General features: G+C 42.3%; 1 protein-coding gene and 1 pseudogene across 1 annotated transcript; both read right to left on the bottom strand.

Annotated features, from left to right (window-relative positions):
* Window positions 1-853: 853 nt before the first annotated feature.
* On the bottom strand, window positions 854-5,718 carry LOC142193870 (retinol dehydrogenase 7-like). Its single transcript, XM_075262883.1, has 4 exons — window positions 5,392-5,718; window positions 3,844-4,096; window positions 2,891-3,057; window positions 854-1,109 (listed from the first exon to the last, which is right to left on the bottom strand). Exons 1-4 carry the CDS (start codon window positions 5,702-5,704, stop codon window positions 868-870), a joined length of 975 nt encoding a protein of 324 aa, XP_075118984.1. The 5' UTR covers window positions 5,705-5,718; the 3' UTR covers window positions 854-867.
* Window positions 5,719-10,740: 5,022 nt separating this feature from the next.
* Window positions 10,741-17,685, bottom strand: LOC142193869 (short-chain dehydrogenase/reductase family 9C member 7-like; annotated as a pseudogene).
* Between the last annotated feature and the right edge of the window lie 5,846 nt (window positions 17,686-23,531).

Raw genomic sequence — 23,531 nt, 5'->3', positions numbered from 1 at the left:
TATTTTTATTGTATATATTAGACCCCCAGGGGATCTGATCAGAAATGCATTGCGATTAAACAGGAAATGTATTACAGGCTACATAGAGCAGCCTGTAATACAAATTAGTGAGAGATGGCTGTTCTAGCAACTGGTCCTGTATCTCGTTCCAGGTACTGACAATCTGCACAAAAATGACACATCACCTATGGTTATTAGCATAGGTGCATGGGTGGAACTACCTCCATGATGGTTGCTATGGGGCTAGGACATTAGGGGTCCTGGTGCCTGTGGTACAATCTTAGATATGGATTCCATTTGTGGCTGATTGATATCACACCTTTTTGGTCCCCAGACCCTCACAGACTTAATGTCTGCAGTCACATACAAAGCCCTTCATTACATACAAGTGTGAAACTCGCAATATACTTTGTGGGATCTAAAAAAGGAGACACTATATTGTGGGAGGAGTTAGTAAAGGGGTCATTATGCAGTGTGGGGGCCAATAAAGAGGGCCATATACTGTTTGAGGACCAATAAAGTGGGGGGGTCAGTAAAGGGGGCATTATACTATGTGAGGTATTAGTAAGGGGTGCATTATAATGTGTGGAGGCCAGGAAAGGGGACATTGTACCATGTGGGAGCCAGGAGGGGAGACATTATACCTTGGTGGTGGTGGTGGTGGAGTCATAGCTTGCTATGGCGCCTGGTCTTTTATAGTTACGCCCCTATATAGGTGAATCTTCTAGTGACAGTGAGAACATGGCAGGCCTTACAAATAATGGTAAACAGTTTGATGAAATTGTTACTCTTTATTAGATCTAGGTTTCCTGCAATTTATATCAATACATCTCAGTAAGACTGGACTTATACCAATGTTATTCTGAATCAGCCACATGTGGTTGTGCTTTGTTCAGCTTTATGGGCTGGTTTGGGTGAAAAGCGAGCCATCACATAGTCCGATAACACAGTGGGGAGGTAAGATAACGGAAGGTAGATAAGCTTGCAGTCCCATCCAGGAGAATATCTTGTCCAAGGGTACACAGCAGTCAAAGCATGCTCCATACAGTCTGGAACCTGATAGGTCTTTGGACTGGCTGTTTTCAGTAAAGCCTTCAGATTTTTCTCATCTGTGAATAGAGGAGTGAACATGTTATGCTACAAAATGTTATGTTCTCTATTAGTCCAGGCAAATGACTCAGATTTCCGAATAAATCTTTTGCAACCTAAAGGATGTTGTAAATTTGTACAAGTAACAGTGACATGCACCTACATTGTAATAGACAAGATAGATATTGTAGGCTTTTTTTTTTTTTTACTGTATTTTCTGTGGTGAAACTTGCTTTTTTTCCTCAAAAAAATGTGCCAATATTTTTACATTTACAACCCTAGCAATAGGTGATATGTGAAGATCAGTGGGAGTCCAATGCCCTGGACCCCCAAAGATCATCTGCTTGAAGTGGTGATGGCGCCGCTTCACAGGATGTCACAATGCCATGTTCATTCAACACTTGGCTGAGCTGCGATGCCAAGGACAGCCAGTATACATATTTATGGCCTGTGCTTGATAAGCAGTGAAGAGGTTGCAGCACTCACCAGAATACTGCAGCCTCTTCAGACAGAAGATAAGGATAGGACATCAGTTATTAAGCCTGAAACCACCTTTAGGCTAAGGTCCCACGTTTTGGAAACGTAACTTCTTTTGTTGCAGGTTTTGTTACGGTTTTTTTGAGCCAAAGCCAAAAATGGCTACAAAAGGAATGGGAAATATATAGGAAGTTCTTATTCTTCTGCCCTCTGCTTAGTCTACTCCTGGCTTCAGCTCAAAAAAAAAGCAACAAAATCTGCAACAAAAGAAGCTGCGTTTCCACAACATGGGGCCTCAGTCACCTAAGGCATGATTGTGGCTGCTGTAGAAACCCATCTAAGGCCGGGGCCCCATGGGCCAGAAATGCTGCGATTTTCCCGTGGTGATAACGCTGCAGGAAATAATCGCGGCATTATGCAGTAACTGCAAAGTGGATAGGATTCATATGGATCCCATGCCCACTTTGCGGTAAAAATTGCAGCGCGAACACGCTGCAATTTCCAAAAGCGGCGCGGTTTTGGAAATCACAGCATGTAAATTATATCTACGGAAACGCCCGTGGCTTACCCGTAGATATAATTGTAACAGAAAGTCCATGGAGGATAACTCTGTGAACTTTCTTTTTAGAGTGCTGCGGGAAGAACCGAGATGCATTCCCACTATGTTTTTTCGCGCAGTGCTTTAGAGCTGTGGATCATCCCGTGGGGCCTTAGCTTAAGGCCATGGTGTAAATTTTGTGGTTTTTCCCTCAGTGGTAAGACCATGGAAAAAAGCGCAGCATTTTACAGTCACTGTGTAGTGAATGTGATTCTAGCAAATCCCGTCCCCACAATGTGGAAAAATACGTGCAGCGAACACACCGTGATTTCCAAAACTATCACAGTTTTGGATTTCGCAGAATGTCAATTACACCTACGGAAATGCCGGCAGTTTCCCTATAGGTCTAAAGGAGGCAGAAAGTCTGAAGAGGAAACCTCTGCATTTCTGCCGTGGTTTTTCTGACAACGATTTTTGCTGCGGACCAATACATAGGGCTTTAGCCTGAAAAATACCCTGAATTGTAAAATACAAATAAAGTGAATGAGATTTAATTTGATCTCACCCTCATGTTATGGAAAAAGAAAGTTGCCGAAAAGCGGCATTATCGAAAATACATGTGTTTTTATTAAAAAAAAGACAGCATGTTATTGTTAGCTGTGGAATTACAAGGATTTTTCCTATAAATTTAGTGAGGGGAAGAAAAAACCCAAAATGGATCTCTTTATTCTGTTTATATTTGCAGGGAGCTGGAACAAAGGTTTTTTTTTTTTTTAATCAACTTACATTGCTCGTAGTACTGCTTGCCGTAGCTATCTTTAACTTCATTGGGGAGGTTTTCCCAAAGACGTTTTAAGCTATTTATATACATATCAACTGAGAGTGTCGCCGGTGTTATGAAACCTCCTGGTTCTATGATGGAGACTTTTACTCCAAAATCACGTAATTCCCTCCTGTAGGGAAAAAATAAGTGTTAGAGATATGTTTACCAGCAAAAACAGCTCTTATCTATTACCCTTCATAATTTATTTCCCTGGGAGGGAAGGCGATATTTGCAGGGCAATTTTAGGGGCAGCATTGGCACCTTGTTAATATGCAAGGGTGATAGGGTTATACAGAGTCAATCTCCTGCACCCCTTTGCGTTTGGATACATTGTGGCCCTAATGTTGGGCTATGACTCCCTTCATCTGGAACAGGTAAAAGCATTCCAATTATTTTCTTATTTTTATACCATCCAATCATTGGGGTTAATTATATTTTAGATGATTATTAAATGTGAATTTTTGTTTGTCATATAATTGTGGATCTTTGATTTCTTGTTTTGCGCCTTTTTTTTTTTTTTTAAGATAAATTGCACCTTTTTGAGGTTTTTTTCTGCCCTATGCTTCATTTATGAAGACTTTATAAAAGGGTAGCGTAAAAGAGCCCGTCAGGTTAGAAAATATTAAAAAGGGGTACTTGCGCGATTTTTTTATAGCAATTGCACTTTTTTGAACAAAAAAGACGCATCTAAACTATCATGTGCACAACACTTAGCAGGAGGTGTGCCAACATCATAACTAGGCACCACAGTAAAACTAGTCTAAGAAAAGGCGCACCTGCAAAAAGTATGGCCAAAAAGGGGGTAGATGATAGAAAACAGGACATAAAATGTGGCCCCAACCCTTCATTTTAGCATTCTGCATCTGCACCAGTTATGAACATTAGAAGTTATTACCACCATCTTATAAAAACTTACCTTAAGCTATCAGAGAAAGCCTCCACACCATACTTTGATATGCAATATCCTCCAACTGAAGACAGTCTTCCAAAAGCACTAGATACGTTAACAATGCGTCCTTGGGCTTTCCTTACCAGAGGCAGTAGCTGTAGAGTCACATCCACCATTCCAATCAAATTCACATTAAGGACCTTCACAAAATTTTCCTTTGTTTGCCATTCATTTGGGCCAAAAATTATTGTACCTGCATTATTAACCAAGCCCCAGAGCCCTGCAATGTAAAAAAAATACAGCTCATACCGAATCATCTATCCATGCATAAAGGAAAGCTAAGAGGGGCTTATTGCATTAGATACCTGCATTAGATAATATTCTTTTTTTTGCTAATGTGACCTGTAAATTAAATTATTTTTTATTTTTTAGTTCAGCCTCTCTCCATCATCTCAGTAGTAGAAATCACTATCTTTGATTCCATTCACATTGAGTTTTTTGGCGAGGATTTTGACGCTGAATCCGTGTCGGAATCCATGTGGAAAAAATGCCTCTCCATAGAGTTCCATGGGTTCCGCTAGCAAATTTTTTCCGCTAGCGGAAAAAAAGCTTCCTTCAGTTGGATTCCGCCTGCAAAAACCAAAACTGTCAACGGGAGCTGGAAAATCCACGTGGAATTGGCAAAAACCACATGGAAAAACCGCTAAGGGCTCGTTCACACGGAACAAGAGGGGGCGGATTCTGACGCCGAATCCATCTCAAAATCCACCGGTATGTTCCGGCTCACAGAAAAAAGAAGCAAGCTGCCCTTTCTTCAGGCAGATTACGTGTCTGAGTCAGCCCTGGCGTCCGCCTCACAATAGCACCCTCCAGACTAGGCCTATTCATTTGGGCCTATTCTGGAGCGGGAAGCTGCGACTGTAGGAAGCTGCGACTTTTGGAAGCTGCAACAGTCGCGGCAGGTGCATTTTGGTCCTATCCTGACGCGGCTTCCCGCATCAGAATCAGGACCAAAATACGCAGTCCCGTGCCCCGTGTGAACAAGGCCTAACAGTTTTTTCAAGGTCCATACACTGTGCTGTAGGAAAAAACATTTCCTAATTCCTGATTTTTTCCTCGCCAAAATACACTGTGTGAATGCACCTTAAGGGGCCAATCACACGGAGAAAAATGGTGAGGAATTTGGTGTGGAATTTCAACGTTGACGGGATGCTGCTGCAGTGCACCGGCATCCCATTGCAGCATTCCGCAATGGATTACGCCCAAATGAATGGGCCAGAGCATCACGCCGAGGACACAGCGGCTGATTCAGCCACGGAATCCATGGCAAGATAGGGCAGGTCGCTTCTTTTTTCCGCTACTAGCTATCAGTATTGTATTGTAGTTTAGTTCCATTTACCTGACTGGTGATCTGATGAAGCACCAGACACAGTACATGGACTGACGCAGCAAAACTTATAAAGACAAAATAGCAAAACCCCTTTTCTGGTCCTAGAGAATTACTGTAGTACTCGGTATAATCTACAAAAATACCAGGAAAGCAGGAAAATGATGTAAGGAAAAATAAATGATCACCTGTTTTTCCAACTGTATTTGACACTATTTCGGCAGCAGATCTTACACTTTTGCTGTCAGTAACATCCAGTAATATTGTCTGCAGTCTACTAGAGGTCTCTTTCTTTAAGTTCTTTGCCCCATGATCAGTCAGACAAGCAGCCAGGACCTTCATTCCACGCTTGTCTAACTGCTTTGCCAGCAGGTTCCCAAATCCAGTGTCACATCCAGTAATAAAGACGTATTTGTCGGTGACATTCTCGAGCATCAGACTTTGTTTGTACCATCTGTACAACAGGATCAGAGCAAATACCACCGGCAGAAGGAGCCACATGATGGGGGATAGGATTTTATCCTGCAATATACATTGTAACTGAGTGATTGAACATAATTGTGAAACACATCTAAAGGGAACCCGTCATCATGTACATGCAGGCAGCATGTTATACAGCAGACTGATATATACTTTCTATGCTTAGAAACTGTTAGGCTAAGTTCATACATAGTTTTTTGGTCCGAAACCTGAGGCAGAGGCCGCCTCAGGTTCCGGACCGAAAGCCGGGTAGCAGTGACTGAAAGCCAGTGCACTGCACCGGCATCCAGCCGCGCACTCCACTCCGGATTAGGCCCAATGAATGGGCCTAGTCCTGAGGAGGGAGTGTCTCAAGCCGAATCATGAGGTGAAACAGCCTGAAGAATGAGCATCTTGCTTCTTTTTCCGGGAGCCGGAACAAACCGGCTCCTGGAAAAAAAGACCTGAGGGGCTCACATTTAATTCAATGGGAGCCGTCTTTTTGGTCAGGATATTGAGGTAGATACGGCCTCAAAATACTGACCAAAAATCTCCATGTGAACTTACCCTTAGGCTATGTTCACACAGAGATTTTAGGCTAAGTTCACACGGAGATTTTAGGCTAAGTTCACACAGAGATTTTTTGGTCAGGATTTTGAGACCATATCCGCCTCAAAATCCTGACCAAAATGACTGCTCCCATTGAAATCAATGGGAGCCATTCAGGTCTTTTTTCCGGAAAAAGAAGCAAGATGCTCATTCTTCAGGTCGTTTCGCCTCATGATTTGGCTGGAGACACCCTCCTCTGGACTAGGCCCAGTCACGGCTTTCAGTCACGTCTACCTGCCACAGGTTCTGGACCAAAAAAAACCCATATGAACTTTTCATTATAGAGTCATGGGCTGGTCCTATTCGTGACTGACAGCTATTTCTGTACGCACAGTCCTACATGGAGGTCTGTCGAACACTGACTACCCCTGACTGTTTTTAAGCATAGTAAGATATTAGTAGAGATATTAATTCAGAAATTACAACTTCTATTGAATAAATTGCTGCAAAACTATATATCCTAATGTGCTCAGCTTCTCCTGCTCTATAGCATGCTTGTTGCAGATTGCATTGCATGTTCTTGGCCATAGGTTCCCCTTAAGTGAGCAGCATTTTATAGTCCCTAGTGAATCCAATCCACATACTGCAGAAAGATACCTGCAGTGGAAATGCCGTGATTTCCAAAACCATTGTGTTTTTGGAAATCGCATTATGTCAGGTATACTTACGGACACACTGACAGTTCCCTATAAGTATAATAGAAGGTGAAAGTCAGCAGAGGAAAACTCTGTGGACTTTCTGTGAAAAGTGGCGCTGGAAAAACCGCAATGCGTTTCCATAGGTATAAATGATGTGCTGTGATTTCCAAAAACCTACATGGGGCCTCAGCCTAAGGCTAGCTGCACACGACCGAGTTTCACCCATGAAACTTGGTCTGTATGGTAGCTGGATTTACCGGGGCTCTTAGTACTGTAGTTAGGAATCCCTACCTCCCAGCGACATACTGTCCCATAAAAGTTTTTTTGTTGTTGTAGAAATGCATGTTTTTAATTCCATCAATGTGCAGCTCACAGTTCTTAAGCAAAAATGCATCATGTTAACATACCCTCACCGCAAAGCAATAGACTCCATCCACAGCAGGCAAATTGTGACCAGCTGCTTCACATCAGCATTTTATTAGATTAGATAATATAGGTAGCAGCCTAGCAATCTGTTATAGGATAGGGCTACACAGTAACATGGTGCATTGCAAAATCACATCTCAAAACTTTACAATTTGTTCGTATTGTGAAATGCAGGGCCAGTTCTAGCTTCTGCGCTGCCTCAGGTAAGAACTTAAATGGTGCCCTACCCTTTTTGTCTGTAAGACAGGCTTGTGTAACATATAGTATTCAGACAGGACATTGTGCTATGCTATATGATTGCAAATAAAACTTCAAATGTTGAATAAAATTGGTGAGGTGTATTAAAGGGGTAAGTAACTCTTGGAATGATAGCAGCAATGGATTGGTGAGGTAAGTATTGCTGGTTTTAGTTTTTTTTTTTTACCTTTATGTAAACAATCTGTACTTTCCAAAACTCATTTAACCCTCCTGTATCCAGGTAATTTCCACCACAATTTTAACATAAAAGTTATTAGCAGACACATACAACTACAGAGATATATAGTTAAGCATATGGCTTTTTCGTTTTTCATTGTGCACCTAAAACATGTGCGTATACACAATGAGCTTATTATATCCATTCTTAGAGAAGGAATGGCGGATAAGAATTATAATGTAATACAAGCCAGCAAGAGTTTAGGATCTAGATCAGGGGTAGGGAACGTTCGGCACTTCAGCTGCTGGGAAACTACAACTCCCAACATGCCCCATTCACTTCCATGGGAGTTCCAAGAACAGCAGAGAAAGTATGCATGCTGGGAGTTGTGGTTTTACAGCAGCTGGAGAGTCGAAGGTTCCCTATCCCTGATCTAGAGAAAATCTCACTATTATGTCAATATTGAACTAACTACTTACTCCAAGAAACGTTGATAGACAGCGTCAGCTCAGCCGAGCAGGTGGGTAAGAAGATCCCAGATGACTTTTTATTTTCAGGCTAAATTCTTCTAACTTTGCAGAACAGCATCAGATGAGAGGAGAACTCCTTGCTAGAGCTGAACAAGGATGACTGAATGCTAAATTGGCCAAAAAGCAAAAAACACATGAACAGGAAGAAGGGAGGGCCTTAATGCACCTAAACTTGGCTCTAGGAACCGAGGAGGGATAAAACTAGCAGCAGTAACATCAATAGGACGATGTACATAAATTCACAAATCAAAGAAAGCGGAAATCCCGGTCTCAAATCTTTAGATTTCATAATAAAATCCACATCAGAAAAACGTCCTTGAAGAAGGAGCAGTGATTTTGTCACCACACAAATGTCACAACACACCACACACACACCAGACCACTCTAGATACACACAACACAAACACCCCCCACAAATACCACAACTCCACCCCATAAATACCATATGTACACCACACACACATACACGAACGCACATGCAAGGACCACACACGCACGCAAACACACTCAGATGAATGCATACGGACAAACATAGCACATGTGTACTCATACACAACTACCGCACGGATGGACACTTGCATTACGCATGAACAAATACATGGATCACATGCGCGCATACATATACACGAACCACACACGTGAATGCACACACGCATACATACACATGGATCGCATGCACACACACACGACACGCACTGACAAAACACATCTGGTATCCTTAGTGGCTGTTTGCACACTACAGTATTTTTCACGGACCTCCAGGCCATGGATTTGGCGGTTCCATAGATTAATTTGTGCACAAAGCTGTGAATTTTGGCAATTATGGCTCAGATTTCCAGTAGACATGGGGGACTATTTTTCCTAGATGCACCAAGAGGTTCTGGTAAAACATTTTTAATTAATTTGCTGCTTGCAGAAATTGTCTTAAACTAAGACATTGCCTTGGGTTTTTAATCATCTGGGATTGTGGCCACTCTTTTAGATGGAGGGCGCACGGCTCATTCAGCATTAGGATTGCCATTTCATCTAGCGCTGTCTGTAATATCACTTAGGCTGGTTTCAGACAGGTTTTTTTTGGTCCGGATTATGACACGGAACCCGCGTCAAAATCTGGCTCAAAAAACCACCTCCCATTGAATTTAATGGGTTCCTTTTTCGGCAAGCAGTTTGTTCCTGCTCACAGAAAAAAGAAGCAACATGCCCTTTCTTGACACGGATTTCGCAGCTATATCAGCCGTAGATGTCCGCAGCACAACACTCCCTCCTGACTAGGCCCTTCATTTGGGCCTAATCCGGAGCAGAATGCCTCAACTGGATGCTGGTGCACTTTATGGGCGGCATCCAGTGCGGCTAACCGTTTTTTGGACCGAACTCTGAGGGTAAGTTCCTCATGGGGTATTTTGAGGATATGGATATGGCCTCAAAATCCTGACCAAAAAGACAACTCCCATTGAAATCAATGGGAGCTGGTCAGGTCTTTTTTCCAGGAGTCGTTTATTCCAGCTCCCGGAAAAAGAGGTGAGATGCTCATTCTTCAGGCCAATTCGCCTTGAAATTCGGCCTGAAGATACTCCCTACTCCGGAATAGGCCCATTCATTGGGCCTAATTCAGAGCGGAATGTGCGACTGGCTGCCCATGCAGTGCACCAGCATTCAGTCGCAGCTACCCATTTTTTGGTGCGGAACCTGAGGAGGCCTGCGCTAAAAACAAAGCACAAGGTCAATCACTTAAAGTAGCCGGCATTAATTTGGAGAGCCCGTCTGGAGCGGAATGCCGCAACTGGATGCCGATGCACTATATGCACTACACTGGCATCCGGTCGCGGCTACCCGTGTTTTGGACTGAACTCTGATGGAAAGTTCACACGGAGTTTTTTGAGAATACGGATACGGCCTCAAAATCCTGACCAAAAGATGGCTCCCATTGAAATCAATGGGAGCCGGTCAGGTCTTTTTTCCAGGAGCCGTTTGTTCCAGCTCCCAGAAAAAGAAGCAAGATGCTCAGGCCGATTCTTCAGGCCAATTTTACTCTTTTGCCCGTGAACTACTTATATATTACACTGGAAGACTATGTTGTTAATTGGGTGTATAGGTTTTATATGTTTGTGTAAGGTGCATAAATTTAAATTTTTTATTAAAAAAAAACCAGTTAAAATAGTTGTAATAGTTTATACTACATAATATGTATTGAACATATAAAATCAATAAAAATGTTGAAATTTTTTTATAAAGTTGTTGTTCACATCAATGTTACAACAAATTAGTAAAATGACAAAATAATAGCAATTTAAAGTGGATAAAAGATTTACTGTAGCGCTATGAAAATGTCAATTTTAGTGTGACACTGAAAATTTTTACTTTAGCTAGCATAACCAACAATTTAACATATTTTCTGCAAGCGAAGCCGCAAGTATTCCACTAGTTTATATTAATACATCTCAGTAAGACTGGACTTATACCAATGTTATTCTGAATCAGCCACATGTGGTTGTGCTTTGTTCAGCTTTGTTGGCTGGTTTGGGTGAAAAGCGAGCCATCACATAGTCCGATAACACAGTGGGGAGGTAAGATAACGGAAGGTAGAAAAGCTTGCAGTCCCATCCAGGAGAATATCTTGTCCAAGGGTACACAGCAGTCAAAGCATGCTCCATACAGTCTGGAACCTGATAGGTCCTTGGACTGGCTGTATTAAAAAAGGCCTTCAGATTTTTCTCATCTGTGAATAGAGGAGTGAACATGTTATGCTACAAAATGTTATGTTCCCTATTAGTCCAGGCAAATAACTCAGATTTCCGAATAAATTTGTTGCAACCTAAAGGATGTTGTAAATGTGTACAAGTAACAGTGACATGCACCTACATTGTAATTGATAGATATCGTAGGCTTCTTCTTTTTTTTTTTTACTGTATTTTCTGTGGTGAAACTTCCCTTTTTCCCCAAAAAAATAGACACATTTTTTCTTTAACAGGGTACTCACATGTTAAACATTTATGAAATTTCCCCAAATCTATAGGATATATACCATTAACTCCGGGCAAGTGTAGGAGCCACCTCTGGAACCCTCACCTGCTGGACACATTTGGGTCCCCTGGGCATCAATTGCTGATTCACATCAGCAGTATTTCCTATAGAGAGGTCAATGTAGAGTTGGCTGCACTTCTGCACAACTCCATCTGTTCAAGTTTATTGATGTTCCAGGGATATCTCTTTACAGTATATACTCCAACAGACATCAGAGAGGGCTACTTCTCGGCTTCTAAGGGGATTATGGATTAAATAATTCAGGCAAGGGGTTCTAGTGGGCTGCAACAGGTACCCATGGCATGTTTTATGTATGTGAAATAAATGTTTACGATATCAATACTCCTTTCAACTGATTGAGATGCAAGTATGCAATTAAAAAATGTGGTTGAATTATAAGAGTTGTGGTGGGTGGAAGGAAATGTTTAAAGGGGTTTTCCAGGACTTAATAATAGATAGATAGAAACTTTATTGATTCCACGGGGAAAAATGTTTTTTTTTTTTTTTTTTTTTAACAGCTCCCATAAAACATATAGTGAGACAGCACAAGCCATGAACACGAGGCTAATCACATGTACACTCACCGGCCACTTTATTAGGTACACCATGCTAGTAACGGGTTGGACCCCCTTTTGCCTTCAGAACTGCCTCAATTCTTCGTGGCATAGATTCAACAAGGTGCTGGAAGCATTCCTCAGAGATTTTGGTCCATATTGACATGATGGCATCACACAGTTGCCGCAGATTTGTCGGCTGCACATCCATGATGCGAATCTCCCGTTCCACCACATCCCAAAGATGCTCTATTGGATTGAGATCTGGTGACTGTGGAGGCCATTGGAGTACAGTGAACTCATTGTCATGTTCAAGAAACCAGTCTTAGATGATTCCAGCTTTATGTCATGGCGCATTATCCTGCTGAAAGTAGCCATCAGATGTTGGGTACATTGTGGTCATAAAGGGATGGACATGGACATGGACATGCAGTGCTCCAAGCTGGGAGCAAACTTTTTCTTTCCTTTTTCACTCTTTTTCTCTATATCTTCAAGAATCCGGTAACCAAGCAATCTAGCACTATGAATTTAGCAACTATAAATCGAATGGAAGACCCTGTGGAGTTTTTTGTTCCTTTTGTTTCCATTGTAAAGCATGGACTCAAGACCTGGTTCAGCTGGTTTCCACATGTGCCTGTTACCATCCCCCCAGCTAGGACAGCATGGCTCAACATGCGGCATGGAAGAGAAACCTACATGGAAATGCGGACTTCTTCATTCAAGGAGATGATTTTTGGCGTCAATTGCTGATGTGTGAAGATGCTACAGCTGACTGGTATTTCTTTCTATTACTGTGGACACGTGGGACACTGTTACAACCTGGGAACCTACCATCACCCACCTACCCCTGGAGTTATGGAAGCTTGGCAAGAGAGCAGCACCATGTATACCTGGATGGTCTCTGACTTCCTTGGGGCAGTAGAACACTGTGGTAAGGAGGAGGAGGACGGCTTGTGATGAAGGACATTTGGGGCATTTTTTGTGGTTAAAAGGACAATAGTGCTGATGCAAGATACCGAACTATCAGCTGTGAGCAGAAGATCTCACCACCTACCAAAGGAACTGCCACATGTTATCATGATAGCTGCATATGTCCCCCACCTCTGCAAAAAATTTCTGCTTGTTATATCCACATGCTGTGACCCCCCTCCTCATGTCCTACAACCAAGTCGGCTGTATTATTATTATTATAATTATTATTATTAACATCAATCTGCACAGAGAACTAAATGATCCTGCAGTGTGTCTGTGTTTCTTTCTTTTTTAGTTGCTATGATTCCTAGGATTTCTCTATCTGCCATGAGCTTCTATGTGTTCTCTCTTGTTATATACTACTGTACCATCTATGAAACTGTATCACTGAAATTTCCCCATTGTGGGACTATTAAAGGAATATCTTATCTTATCTTATCTTATGGTCAGCAACAATACTCAGGTAGGCTTTGGCGTTGCAACGATGTTCAATTGGTACCAAGGGGCCCAAAGAGAGCCAAGAAAATATTCCCCACACCATGACACCACCACCACCAGCCTGAACCGTTGATACAAGGCAGGATGGATCCATGCTTTCATGTTGTTGACGCCAAATTCTGACCCTACCATCCGAATGTCGCAGCAGAAATCGAGACTCATCAGACCAGGCGTTTTTCCAATCTTCAATTGTCCAATTTCGATGATCTTGTGCAAATTGTAGCCTCAGTTTCCTGTTCTTAGCTGAAAGGAGTGGCACCCGGTGTGGTCTTCTGCTGCTGTAGCCCATCTGCCTCAAAGTTCGACGTACTGTGTGTTCAGAGATGCTCTTCTGGCTACCTTGGTTGTAACGGGTGGCTATTTGAGTCACTGTTGCCTTTCTATCAGCTCGAACCAGTCTGGCCATTCTCCTCTGACCTCTGGCATCAACAACGCATTTCCGCCCACAGAACTGCCGCTCACTGGATGTTAGAGATAGTTGTGCGTGAAAATCCCAGTAGATCAGCAGTTTCTGAAATACTCAGACCAGCCCTTCTGGCACCAACAACCATGCCACGTTCAAAGGCACTCAAATCACCTTTCTTCCCCATACTGATGCTCGGTTTGAACTGCAGGAGATTGTCTTGACCATGTCTACATGCCTAAATGCACTGAGTTGCCGCCATGTGATTGGCTGTTTAGAAATTAAATGTTAACGAGCAGTTGGCCGGTGAGTGTATATCATAGCAGTAATAATTGTAAAGCACTAAAATATTCTGGACAGTATTAATGTATTCAGGGGCCTCAGTAAGAAGATCTCTACATTACCCTGACATTGACTTTGTACATTTGTCAAATTATTATCATCGCCAATAGAATAAATGATCTTTTAAACCTGTTCCTGCCACATGAAAGCTGGATGATCCTTCCACTGGAAGAGCTTTGAAGACTCTGCACAACCTTGTGTTTAAGAGGTTTCCTCTGACAGTCTTAGGGAGCCTGCACACGGAGTTTACGCTCACTCATTCTGAACATAAAACTCGTGAGCTTTCAATGTGATACGCGCATATCACATTCAAAGCAATAGGGAAGAAAGCCTAATGAGCTTACGCTCAGAATGAGCGGAGCGTAAACTCTGTGTGAATGCCGGCGGTCCTTAACTGGTTAATCTCATCCACATATTATGGAAAAAGAAAGTTGCTGAAAAGTGGCATTATCAAAAATGCATGTATTTTTTTTTTTTTTTTTTAAAAGACAGCATGTTACTGTTAGCTGTGGAATTACAAGTATTTTCCCTATAAATTTAGTGGGGGAAGAAAAAACCCCAAAATGAATCTGTTCTGTTTATATTTGCACGGAGCTGGAACAAAGTTTTTTAATCAACTTACATTGCTCGTAGTATTGTTTGCCGTAGCTATCTTTAACTTCTTTGGGGAGGTTTTCCCAAACACGCTTTAAGCTATTTATATGCACATCACCTGAGAGCATCATCGGTGTTTGGAAACCTCCTGGTTCTATGATGGAAACTTTTACTCCAAAATCACGTAATTCCCTCCTGTAGAGAAAAAATAAGTGTTAGGGGGCGTTCACACTACCGTCTGTGTCCAACAGGACTTAAAAACCCTACATGTCGGGTTTTTCTGTCCGCTTGAAAAGTCGGACATCTTTACATGCGGACAGTGAAGGAAGGGCACGGAGTGCAAAAGAACGCACCCGATCGCCATTTAAATAAATGACAAGTGTCACGGACACAGCTAGTGTTCGCTCCTAATGTCCATGCCAGATTTTGAGCGGACACTAGGAGCGGACACTACCTGTTGGACACAGACGGTAGTCTGAACGCCCCCTTAGAGATATGTTTACCAGCAAAAACAGCTCTTATCTATTACCCTTCGTAGTTTACTTCCCTGGGAGGGAAGGAGATATTCACAGGGCGGTAGTTAATATGCTCGGGTGATAGGGTTATACAGAGTCAATCTCCTGCACTCCTTTGCGTTTGGATAAATTGAAGCCCTAAAGGTGGGGTATGACTCCCTTCATCGGGAACAGGTAAAAGCATTCCAATTATTTTCTTATTTTTATACCATCCAATCATTGGGGTTAATTATATTTTAGATGATTATTAAATGTGAAGTTTTATTTGTCATATAATTGTGGATCTTTGATTTCTTGTATTGTGCCTTTTTTAGCATAAATTGCACTTTTTTAAGGTCTTTTTCAATAATATTTTAGCAATTGCACGTTTTTGAACAAAAAAGGGGCAAAATGCACATGGCCAAAAAAGATGCATCTAAACTAACATGTGCACAACACTTAGCAAGGAGGTGCGCCAACATCATAACTAGGCACCACAGTAAAACTAGTCTAAAAAAAGGCACAGCTGCAAAAAGTATGGCCAAAAAGGAGGGAGATGATAAATAACCCCCGTTATCTTTAATCAACAGAGGAAGATAGAAAACAGGACATAAAATGTGGCCCCAACCCTTCATTTTAGCATTTTGCATCTGCACCAGTTATGAACATTAGAAGTTATTACCACCATCTTATAAAAACTTACCTTAAGCTATCAGAGAAAGCCTCCACACCATACTTTGACATGCAATATCCTCCAAGTGAAGACAGTCTTCCATAAGCACTAGATACGTTAACAATGCGTCCTTGGGCTTTCCTTACCAGAGGCAGTAGATGTAGTCACATCCACCATTCCAATCAAATTCACATTAAGGACCTTCACAAAATCTTCCTTTGTTTGCCATTCATTGGGACCAAAAATTATTGTACCTGCATTATTAACCAAGCCCCAGAGCCCTGCAATGTAAAAAAAATACAGCTCATACTGAATCATCTATCCATGCATAAAGGAAAGTTAATTGCATTAGATACCTGCTGGTGTGAACGGTGCTTGATCTTTCTAAACTGCACCAATTCTTTGTATAGATTTTAGATTAGATTTACTGTAATCTAGCTTAAATTATAACATTCTTCTTTTTGCTAATGTGACCTGTAAATTAAATTATTTTTTATTTTTTAGTTCAGCCTCTCTCCATCATCTCAGTAGTAGAAATCACTATCTTTGATTCCATTCACATTGAGTTTTTTGGCGAGGATTTTGACGCTGAATCCGTGTCGGAATCCATGTGGAAAAAATGCCTCTCCATAGAGTTCCATGGGTTCCGCTAGCGAATTTTTTCCGCTAGTGGAAAAAAAGCTTCCTTCAGTTGGATTTCACCTGCAAAAACCAAAACCGTCAACGGGAGCTGGAAAATCCACGTGGAATTGGCAAAAACCACATGGAAAAACCGCTAAGGGCTCGTTCACACGGAACAAGAGGGGGCGGATTCTGACGCCGAATCCATCTCAAAATCCACCGGTATGTTCCGGCTCACAGAAAAAAGAAGCAAGCTGCCCTTTCTTCAGGCAGATTACGTGTCTGAGTCAGCCCTGGCGTCCTATCCTGACGCGGCTTCCCGCATCAGAATCAGGACCAAAATACGCGGTACCGTGCCCCGTGTGAACAAGGCCTAACAGTTTTTTCAAGGTCCATACACTGTGCTGTAGGAAAAAACATTTCCTAATTCCTGATTTTTTTCCTCGCCAAAATACACTGTGTGAATGCACCTTAAGGGGCCAATCACACGGAGAAAAATGGTGAGGAATTTGGTGTGGAATTTCAGTGTAGACGGGATGCTGCTGCAGTGCACCGGCATCCCATTGCGGCATTCCGCAATGGATTACGCCCAAATGAATGGGCCAGAGCATCACGCCGAGGACACAGCGGCTGATTCAGCCACGGAATCCATGGCAAGATAGGGCAGGTCGCTTCTTTTTTCCGCTACTAGCTAGCAGTATTGTATTGTAGTTTAGTGCCATTTACCTGACTTGTGATCTGATGAAGCACCAGACACAGTACATGGACTGACGCAGCAACACTTATAAAGACAAAATAGCAAAACCCCTTTTCTGGTCCTAGAGAATTACTGTAGTACTCGGTATAATCTACAAAAATACCAGGAAAGCAGGAAAATGATGTAAGGAAAAATAAATGATCACCTGTTTTTCCAACTGTATTTGACACTATTTCGGCAGCAGATCTTACACTTTTGCTGTCAGTAACATCCAGTAATATTGTCTGCAGTCTACTAGAGGTCTCTTTCTTTAAGTTCTTTGCCCCATGATCAGTCAGACAAGCAGCCAGGACCTTCATTCCACGCTTGTCTAACTGCTTTGCCAGCAGGTTTCCAAATCCAGTGTCACATCCAGTAATAAAGACGTATTTGTCGGTGACATTCTCGAGCATCAGACTTTGTTTGTACCATCTGTACAACAGGATCAGAGCAAATACCACCGGCAGAAGGAGCCACATGATGGGGGATAGGATTTTATCCTGCAATATACATTGTAACTGAGTGATTGAACATAATTGTGAAACACATCTAAAGGGAACCCGTCATCATGTACATGCAGGCAGCATGTTATACAGCAGACTCATATATACTTTCTATGCTTAGAAACTGTTAGGCTAAGTTCATACATAGTTTATTGGTCTGAAACCTGAGGCAGAGGCCGCCTCAGGTTCCGGACCAAAAGCCGGGTAGCAGAAAGCGGGTAGACCAGAAACCGGGTAGACGTGACTGAAAGCTGGTGCACTGCACTGGCATCCAGCCACGCACTCCGCTCCAGATTAGGCCCAATGAATGGGCCTAGTCCGGAGGAGGGTGTGTCTCAATCCGAATCATGAGGCGAAACGGCCTGAAGAATGAGCATCTCGCTTCTTTTTCCAGGAGCCGGAACAAACCGGCTCCTGGAAGAAAAGACCTGAGTGGCTCCCATTGATTTCAATGGGAGCCGTCTTTTTGGTCAGGATTTTGAGGTAGATACAGCCTCAAAATCCTGACCAAAAATCTCCATGTGAACTTACCCTTAGGTTATGTTCACACAGAGATTTTAGGCTAAGTTCACACGGAGATTTTTGGTCAGGATTTTGAGACCATATCCGCCTCAAAATCCTGACCAAAATGACGGCTCCCATTGAAATCGATGGGAGCCGTTCAGGTCTTTTTTCCGGAAAAAGAAGCGAGATGCTCATTCTTCAGGCCGTTTTGCCTCATGATTCGGCTTGAAACACACCCATTCTTTGGGCCTAATCTGGAGCGGACTGCGAGGCTGGATGACGGTGCAGTGCACCAGCTTTCAGTCACGTCTACCCGCCACAGGTTCCGGACCAAAAAACCCCATGTGAACTTACCCTTATAGAGTCATGGGGTGGTCCTATTCATGACTGACAGCTATTTCTGTACTCACAGTCCTACATGGAGGTCTGTCAAACACTGACTAGCCCTGACTGTTTTTAAGCATAGAAAGATATTAGTAGAGATATTAATTCTGAAATTACAACTTCTACTGAATAAATTGCTGCTTGCTGCAAAACTATATATCCTAATGTCATAAATGATCCCACCGAGAGACAATAAATCTTTTTGCGTGATTGCGTTTTATTCTCAAGTGTTTCTACAATGCATGGTGAAAACGAAAATAAACGTTTTCGGCCTGACCGGCCTTCATCAGACTCTACAAAATAAGTAAAATACAAAACAAAGGACAAAAGTGAGTATCACACCATAGTATAGCATGTGTTAATATACATTAGAGGTGGAGTGGACAATAACTGACTATACATAATATACAAAGTCATAAGATACGCCTCCTAAAACGGAGGGAGGCATTTTGGATTTACACCCTTCAAACCATGGAACCTCTGGGATTGAACAGGGAATATGATATATCCGCTTTCCTATAGAACTGGACCTGATTTATTGACATATATTTCATGTTTTTCAGAACCGCCGTTAGATGACTATATACTCTGGATTTGTGACGTCGTGGAAAAAGGTATCCTTGGTCCACAATAACTTGGTATTGCTACTCTTAGCAATACTGGATCTCAATCTGCCACTCTCCATTCATTTTCTCTAACTAACCTTGTACACTATCTTTTTACTCCTCACTTTCTATTTCTTAAAATACTCCCTTCATACTTCCTCTTCTATCTCTTATTTCAATTTCTTTACTTTGTGTCCCCCATCCTATATCTCAATACACACACATGTATGTATCATGTAACATTGTCTTATTTATTCAATTCCCTCCAATGGGGTCCTCAATACCTTATCTACTCAAATACGTTTACATGACAGCCTCCACCCCATTCCTACATACACACATTCAGCACTCATATATCCTTAGAATTACTTCAGCCCCTCCATCTCCTACGTTACCACATCGCTGCAGACACTTACATGCAGGGGCCGTGGCGCTGTAGGTTAACTGGGTAACCACAGTCACATGGAACGCCTCCCCACGTGACCGCTCTGTCTCCCGGCAATCTGTACTACCATCCACTACGAACGGCGGATTATGTTTTATGTAACTCTGTGATAATCAGCTTGCGTAATCCAGGATCGTCTCTTGTGATATCGACTTGATTTTCTGTTCTTGTTTCCAACACAGCGTAGTAGTGATGACTTTGTATATTATGTATAGTCAGTTATTGTCCACTCCACCTCTAATGTATATTAACACATGCTATGCTATGGTGTGATACTCACTTTTGTCCTTTGTTTTGTATTTTACTTATTTTGTAGAGTCTGATGAAGGCCGGTCAGGCCGAAAACGTTTATTTTCGTTTTCACCAAGCATTGTAGAAACACTTGAGAATAAAACGCAATCACGCAAAAAGATTTATTGTCTCTCGGTGGGATCATTTATGATATAGAATACGGATTGGGACCCTATCCCACCATCCACCCAGCAACATCCATCACACTCCTTTATATATATCCCAATGTGTTCAGCTTCTCCTTCTCTATAGCATGCTTCTTGCAGATTGCAATGCATGTTCTTGGCCATAGGTTCCCATTAAGTGAACAGCATTTTATAGTCCCTAGTGAATCCAATCCACATACTGCAGAAAGATACCTGCGGTGGAAATGCTGTGATTTCCAAAACCATTGTGTTTTTGGAAATCGCATCATGTCAGGTATACCTACGGAAACACTGACAGTTCCCTATAAGTAGAATAGAAGCTGAAAGTCAGCAGAGGAAAACGCTGTGAACTTTCTGTGAAAAGTGGTGCTGGAAAAACCGCAATGCATTTCCATAGGTATAACTGACATGCTGCGATTTCCAAAAACCTACGTGGGGCCTCAGCTTAAGGCACACGACCGAGTTTCACCCATCCAGGTAGCTGGATTTACTGTGACTCTTAGTACTGTAGTTAGGAATCCCTACCTCCCAGCAACATACTGTCCCGTAAAAGATTTTTTTTGTTGTAGAAATGCATGTTTTTAATTCCATCAATGTGTAGCTCACAATTCTTAAGCAAAAATACATCATGCTAACATACCCTCACCGCAAAGCAATAGACTCCATCCACAGCAGGCAAATTGTGACCAGCTGCTTCACATCAGCATTTTATTAGATTAGATAATATAGGTAGCAGCCTAGCAATCTGTTATAGGATAGGGCTACACAGTAACATGGTGCATTGCAAAATCACATCTCAAAACTGTACAATTTGTTTGTATTGTGAACTGCAGGGCCAGTTCTAGCTTCTGCGCTGCCTCAGGTAAGAACTTAAATGGTGCCCTACCCTTTTTGTCTGTAAGACAGGCTTGTGTAACATATAGTATTCAGACAGGACATTGTGCTATGCTATATGATTGCAAATAAAACTTCATATGTTGATCAAAATTGGTGAGGTGTATTAAAGGGGTAAGTAACTCTTGGAATGATAGCAGCAATGGATTGGTGAGGTAAGTATCGCTGTTTTTTTTTTTTTTTTTTTAACCCTTATGTAAACAATTTGTACTTTCCAAAAACTCCTTTAACCCTCCTGCATCCAGGTAATTTCTACCACAATTTTAACATAAAAGTTATTAGCAGACACATAGAACTACAGAGATATATAGTTAAGCATATGGCTTTTTCTTTTTTCACAGTGAACCCAAAACATGTGCGGAAACACAATGAGCTTATTATATCCATTCTTAGAAAAGGAATGACGGATAATAATTATAATGTAATACAAGCCAGCAAGAGTTTAGGATCTAGATCAGGGGTAGGGAACGTTCGGCACTTCAGCTGCTGGGAAACTACAACTCCCAACATGCTCCATTCACTTCCATGGGAGTTCCAAGAACAGCAGAGAAAGTATGCATGCTGGGAGTTGTAGTTTTACAGCAGCTGGAGAGTCGAAGGTTCCCTATCCCTGATCTAGAGAAAATCTCACTATTATGTCAATATTGAACTAACTACTTACTCCAAGAAACGTTGATAGACAGCGTCAGCTCAGCCGAGCAGGTGGGTAAGAAGATCCCAGATGACTTTTTATTTTCAGGCTAAATTCTTCTAACTTTGCAGAACAGCATCAGATGAGAGGAGAACTCCTTGCTAGAGCTGAACAAGGATGACTGAATGCTAAATTGGCCAAAAAGCAAAAAACACATGAACAGGAAGAAGGAAGGGCCTTAATGCACCTAAACTTGGCTCTAGGAACCGAGGAGGGATAAAACTAGCAGCAGTAACATCAATAGGACGATGTACATAAATTCACAAATCAAAGAAAGCGGAAATCCCGGTCTCAAATCTTTAGATTTCATAATAAAATCCACATCAGAAAAACGTCCTTGAAGAAGGTGCAGTGATCTTGTCACCACACAAATGTCACAACACACCAGACCACTCTAGACACACACAACACAAACACCCCCCACAAATACCACAACTCCATCCCATAAATACCATATGCACACCACACACACATACACGCACGCACATGCAAGGACCACACACGCACGCAAACACACTCAGATGAATGCACACTACGCATACGGACAAACATAGCACGTGTACTCATACACAACTACCGCACGGATGGACACTTGCATTATGCATGAATACATGGATCACAAATACATGGATCACATGCGCGTATACACGCATACATATACACGAACCACACACGTGAATGCACACACGCATACATACACATGGATCACATGCATGCACACACACACACACACGACACGCACTGACAAAACACGTCTGGTATCCTTAGTGGCTGTTTGCAGACTACAGTATTTTTCACGGGCCTCTGGGCCATGGATTTGGCGGTTCCATAGATTACTTTGTGCACAAAGCTGTGAATTTTGGCAATTATGGCTCGGATTTCCAGTGGACATGGGGGACTATTTTTCCTAGATGCACCAGGAGGTTCTGGTAAAACATTTTTAATTAATTTGCTGCTTGCAGAAATTGGCTTAAACTAAGACATTACCTTGGCTTTTGCATCATCTGGGATTGTGGCCACTCTTTTAGATGGAGGGCGCACGGCTCTTTGCCCTTTAATCTAGTGCTGTCTGTAATATCACTTAGGCTGGTTTCAGACAGGTTTTTTTTGGTCCGGATTATGACACGGAATCCGCGTCAAAATCTGGCTCAAAAAACCACCTCTCATTGGATTTAATTGGTTCCTTTTTCGGTGAGCAGTTTGTTACTGCTCACAGAAAAAAGAAGCGACATGCCCTTTCTTGACACGGATTTCGCAGCTGAATCAGCCGTAGATGTCCGCAGCACAACACTCCCTCCTGACTAGGCCCTTCATTTGGGCCTAATCCGGAGCAGAATGCCTCAACTGGATGCCGGTGCACTTTATGGGCGGCATCCAGTGCGGCTAACCGTTTTTTTGGACCGAACTCTGAGGGTAAGTTCCTCACGGGGTATTTTGAGGATATGGATATGGCCTCAAAATCCTGACCAAAAAGACGACTCCCATTGAAATCAATGGGAGCCGGTCAGGTCTTTTTTCCAGGAGTCGTTTATTCCAGCTCCTGGAAAAAGAGGTGAGATGCTCATTCTTCAGGCCAATTCGCCTTGAAATTCGGCCTGAAGATACTCCCTACTCCGGAATAGGCCCATTCATTGGGCCTAATTCAGAGCGGAATGTGCGACTGGCTGCCGATGCTGTGCACCAGCATTCAGTCACAGCTACCCATTTTTTGGTGCGGAACCTGAGGAGGCCTGAGCTAAAAACAAAGCACAAGGTCAATCACTTAAAGTAGCCGGCATTAATTTGGAGAGCCCGTCTGGAGCGGAATGCCGCAACTGGATGCCGATGCACTATATGCACTACACTGGCATCCGGTCGCGGCTACCCCTGTTTTGGACTGA

Source organism: Leptodactylus fuscus, chromosome 2 (genome assembly GCF_031893055.1).
Source record: "Leptodactylus fuscus isolate aLepFus1 chromosome 2, aLepFus1.hap2, whole genome shotgun sequence".
NCBI classification, from domain to species: Eukaryota; Metazoa; Chordata; class Amphibia; order Anura; family Leptodactylidae; genus Leptodactylus; species Leptodactylus fuscus.
This window is presented reverse-complemented; position numbering and strand designations above follow the sequence as displayed.

Coding starts and splice junctions, on each gene's coding strand:
- LOC142193870 (XM_075262883.1), bottom strand. CDS start 5,704: ATGTGGCTCCTTCTGCCGGTGGTATTTGCTCTGATCCTGTTGTACAGA. Junction 4,097..5,391: donor AAATACAGTTGGAAAAACAG/GTGATCATTTAT, acceptor TTTACATTGCAG/GGCTCTGGGGCTTGGTTAAT. Junction 1,110..2,890: donor CAAGCAGTACTACGAGCAAT/GTAAGTTGATTA, acceptor CTCTATTCACAG/ATGAGAAAAATCTGAAGGCT.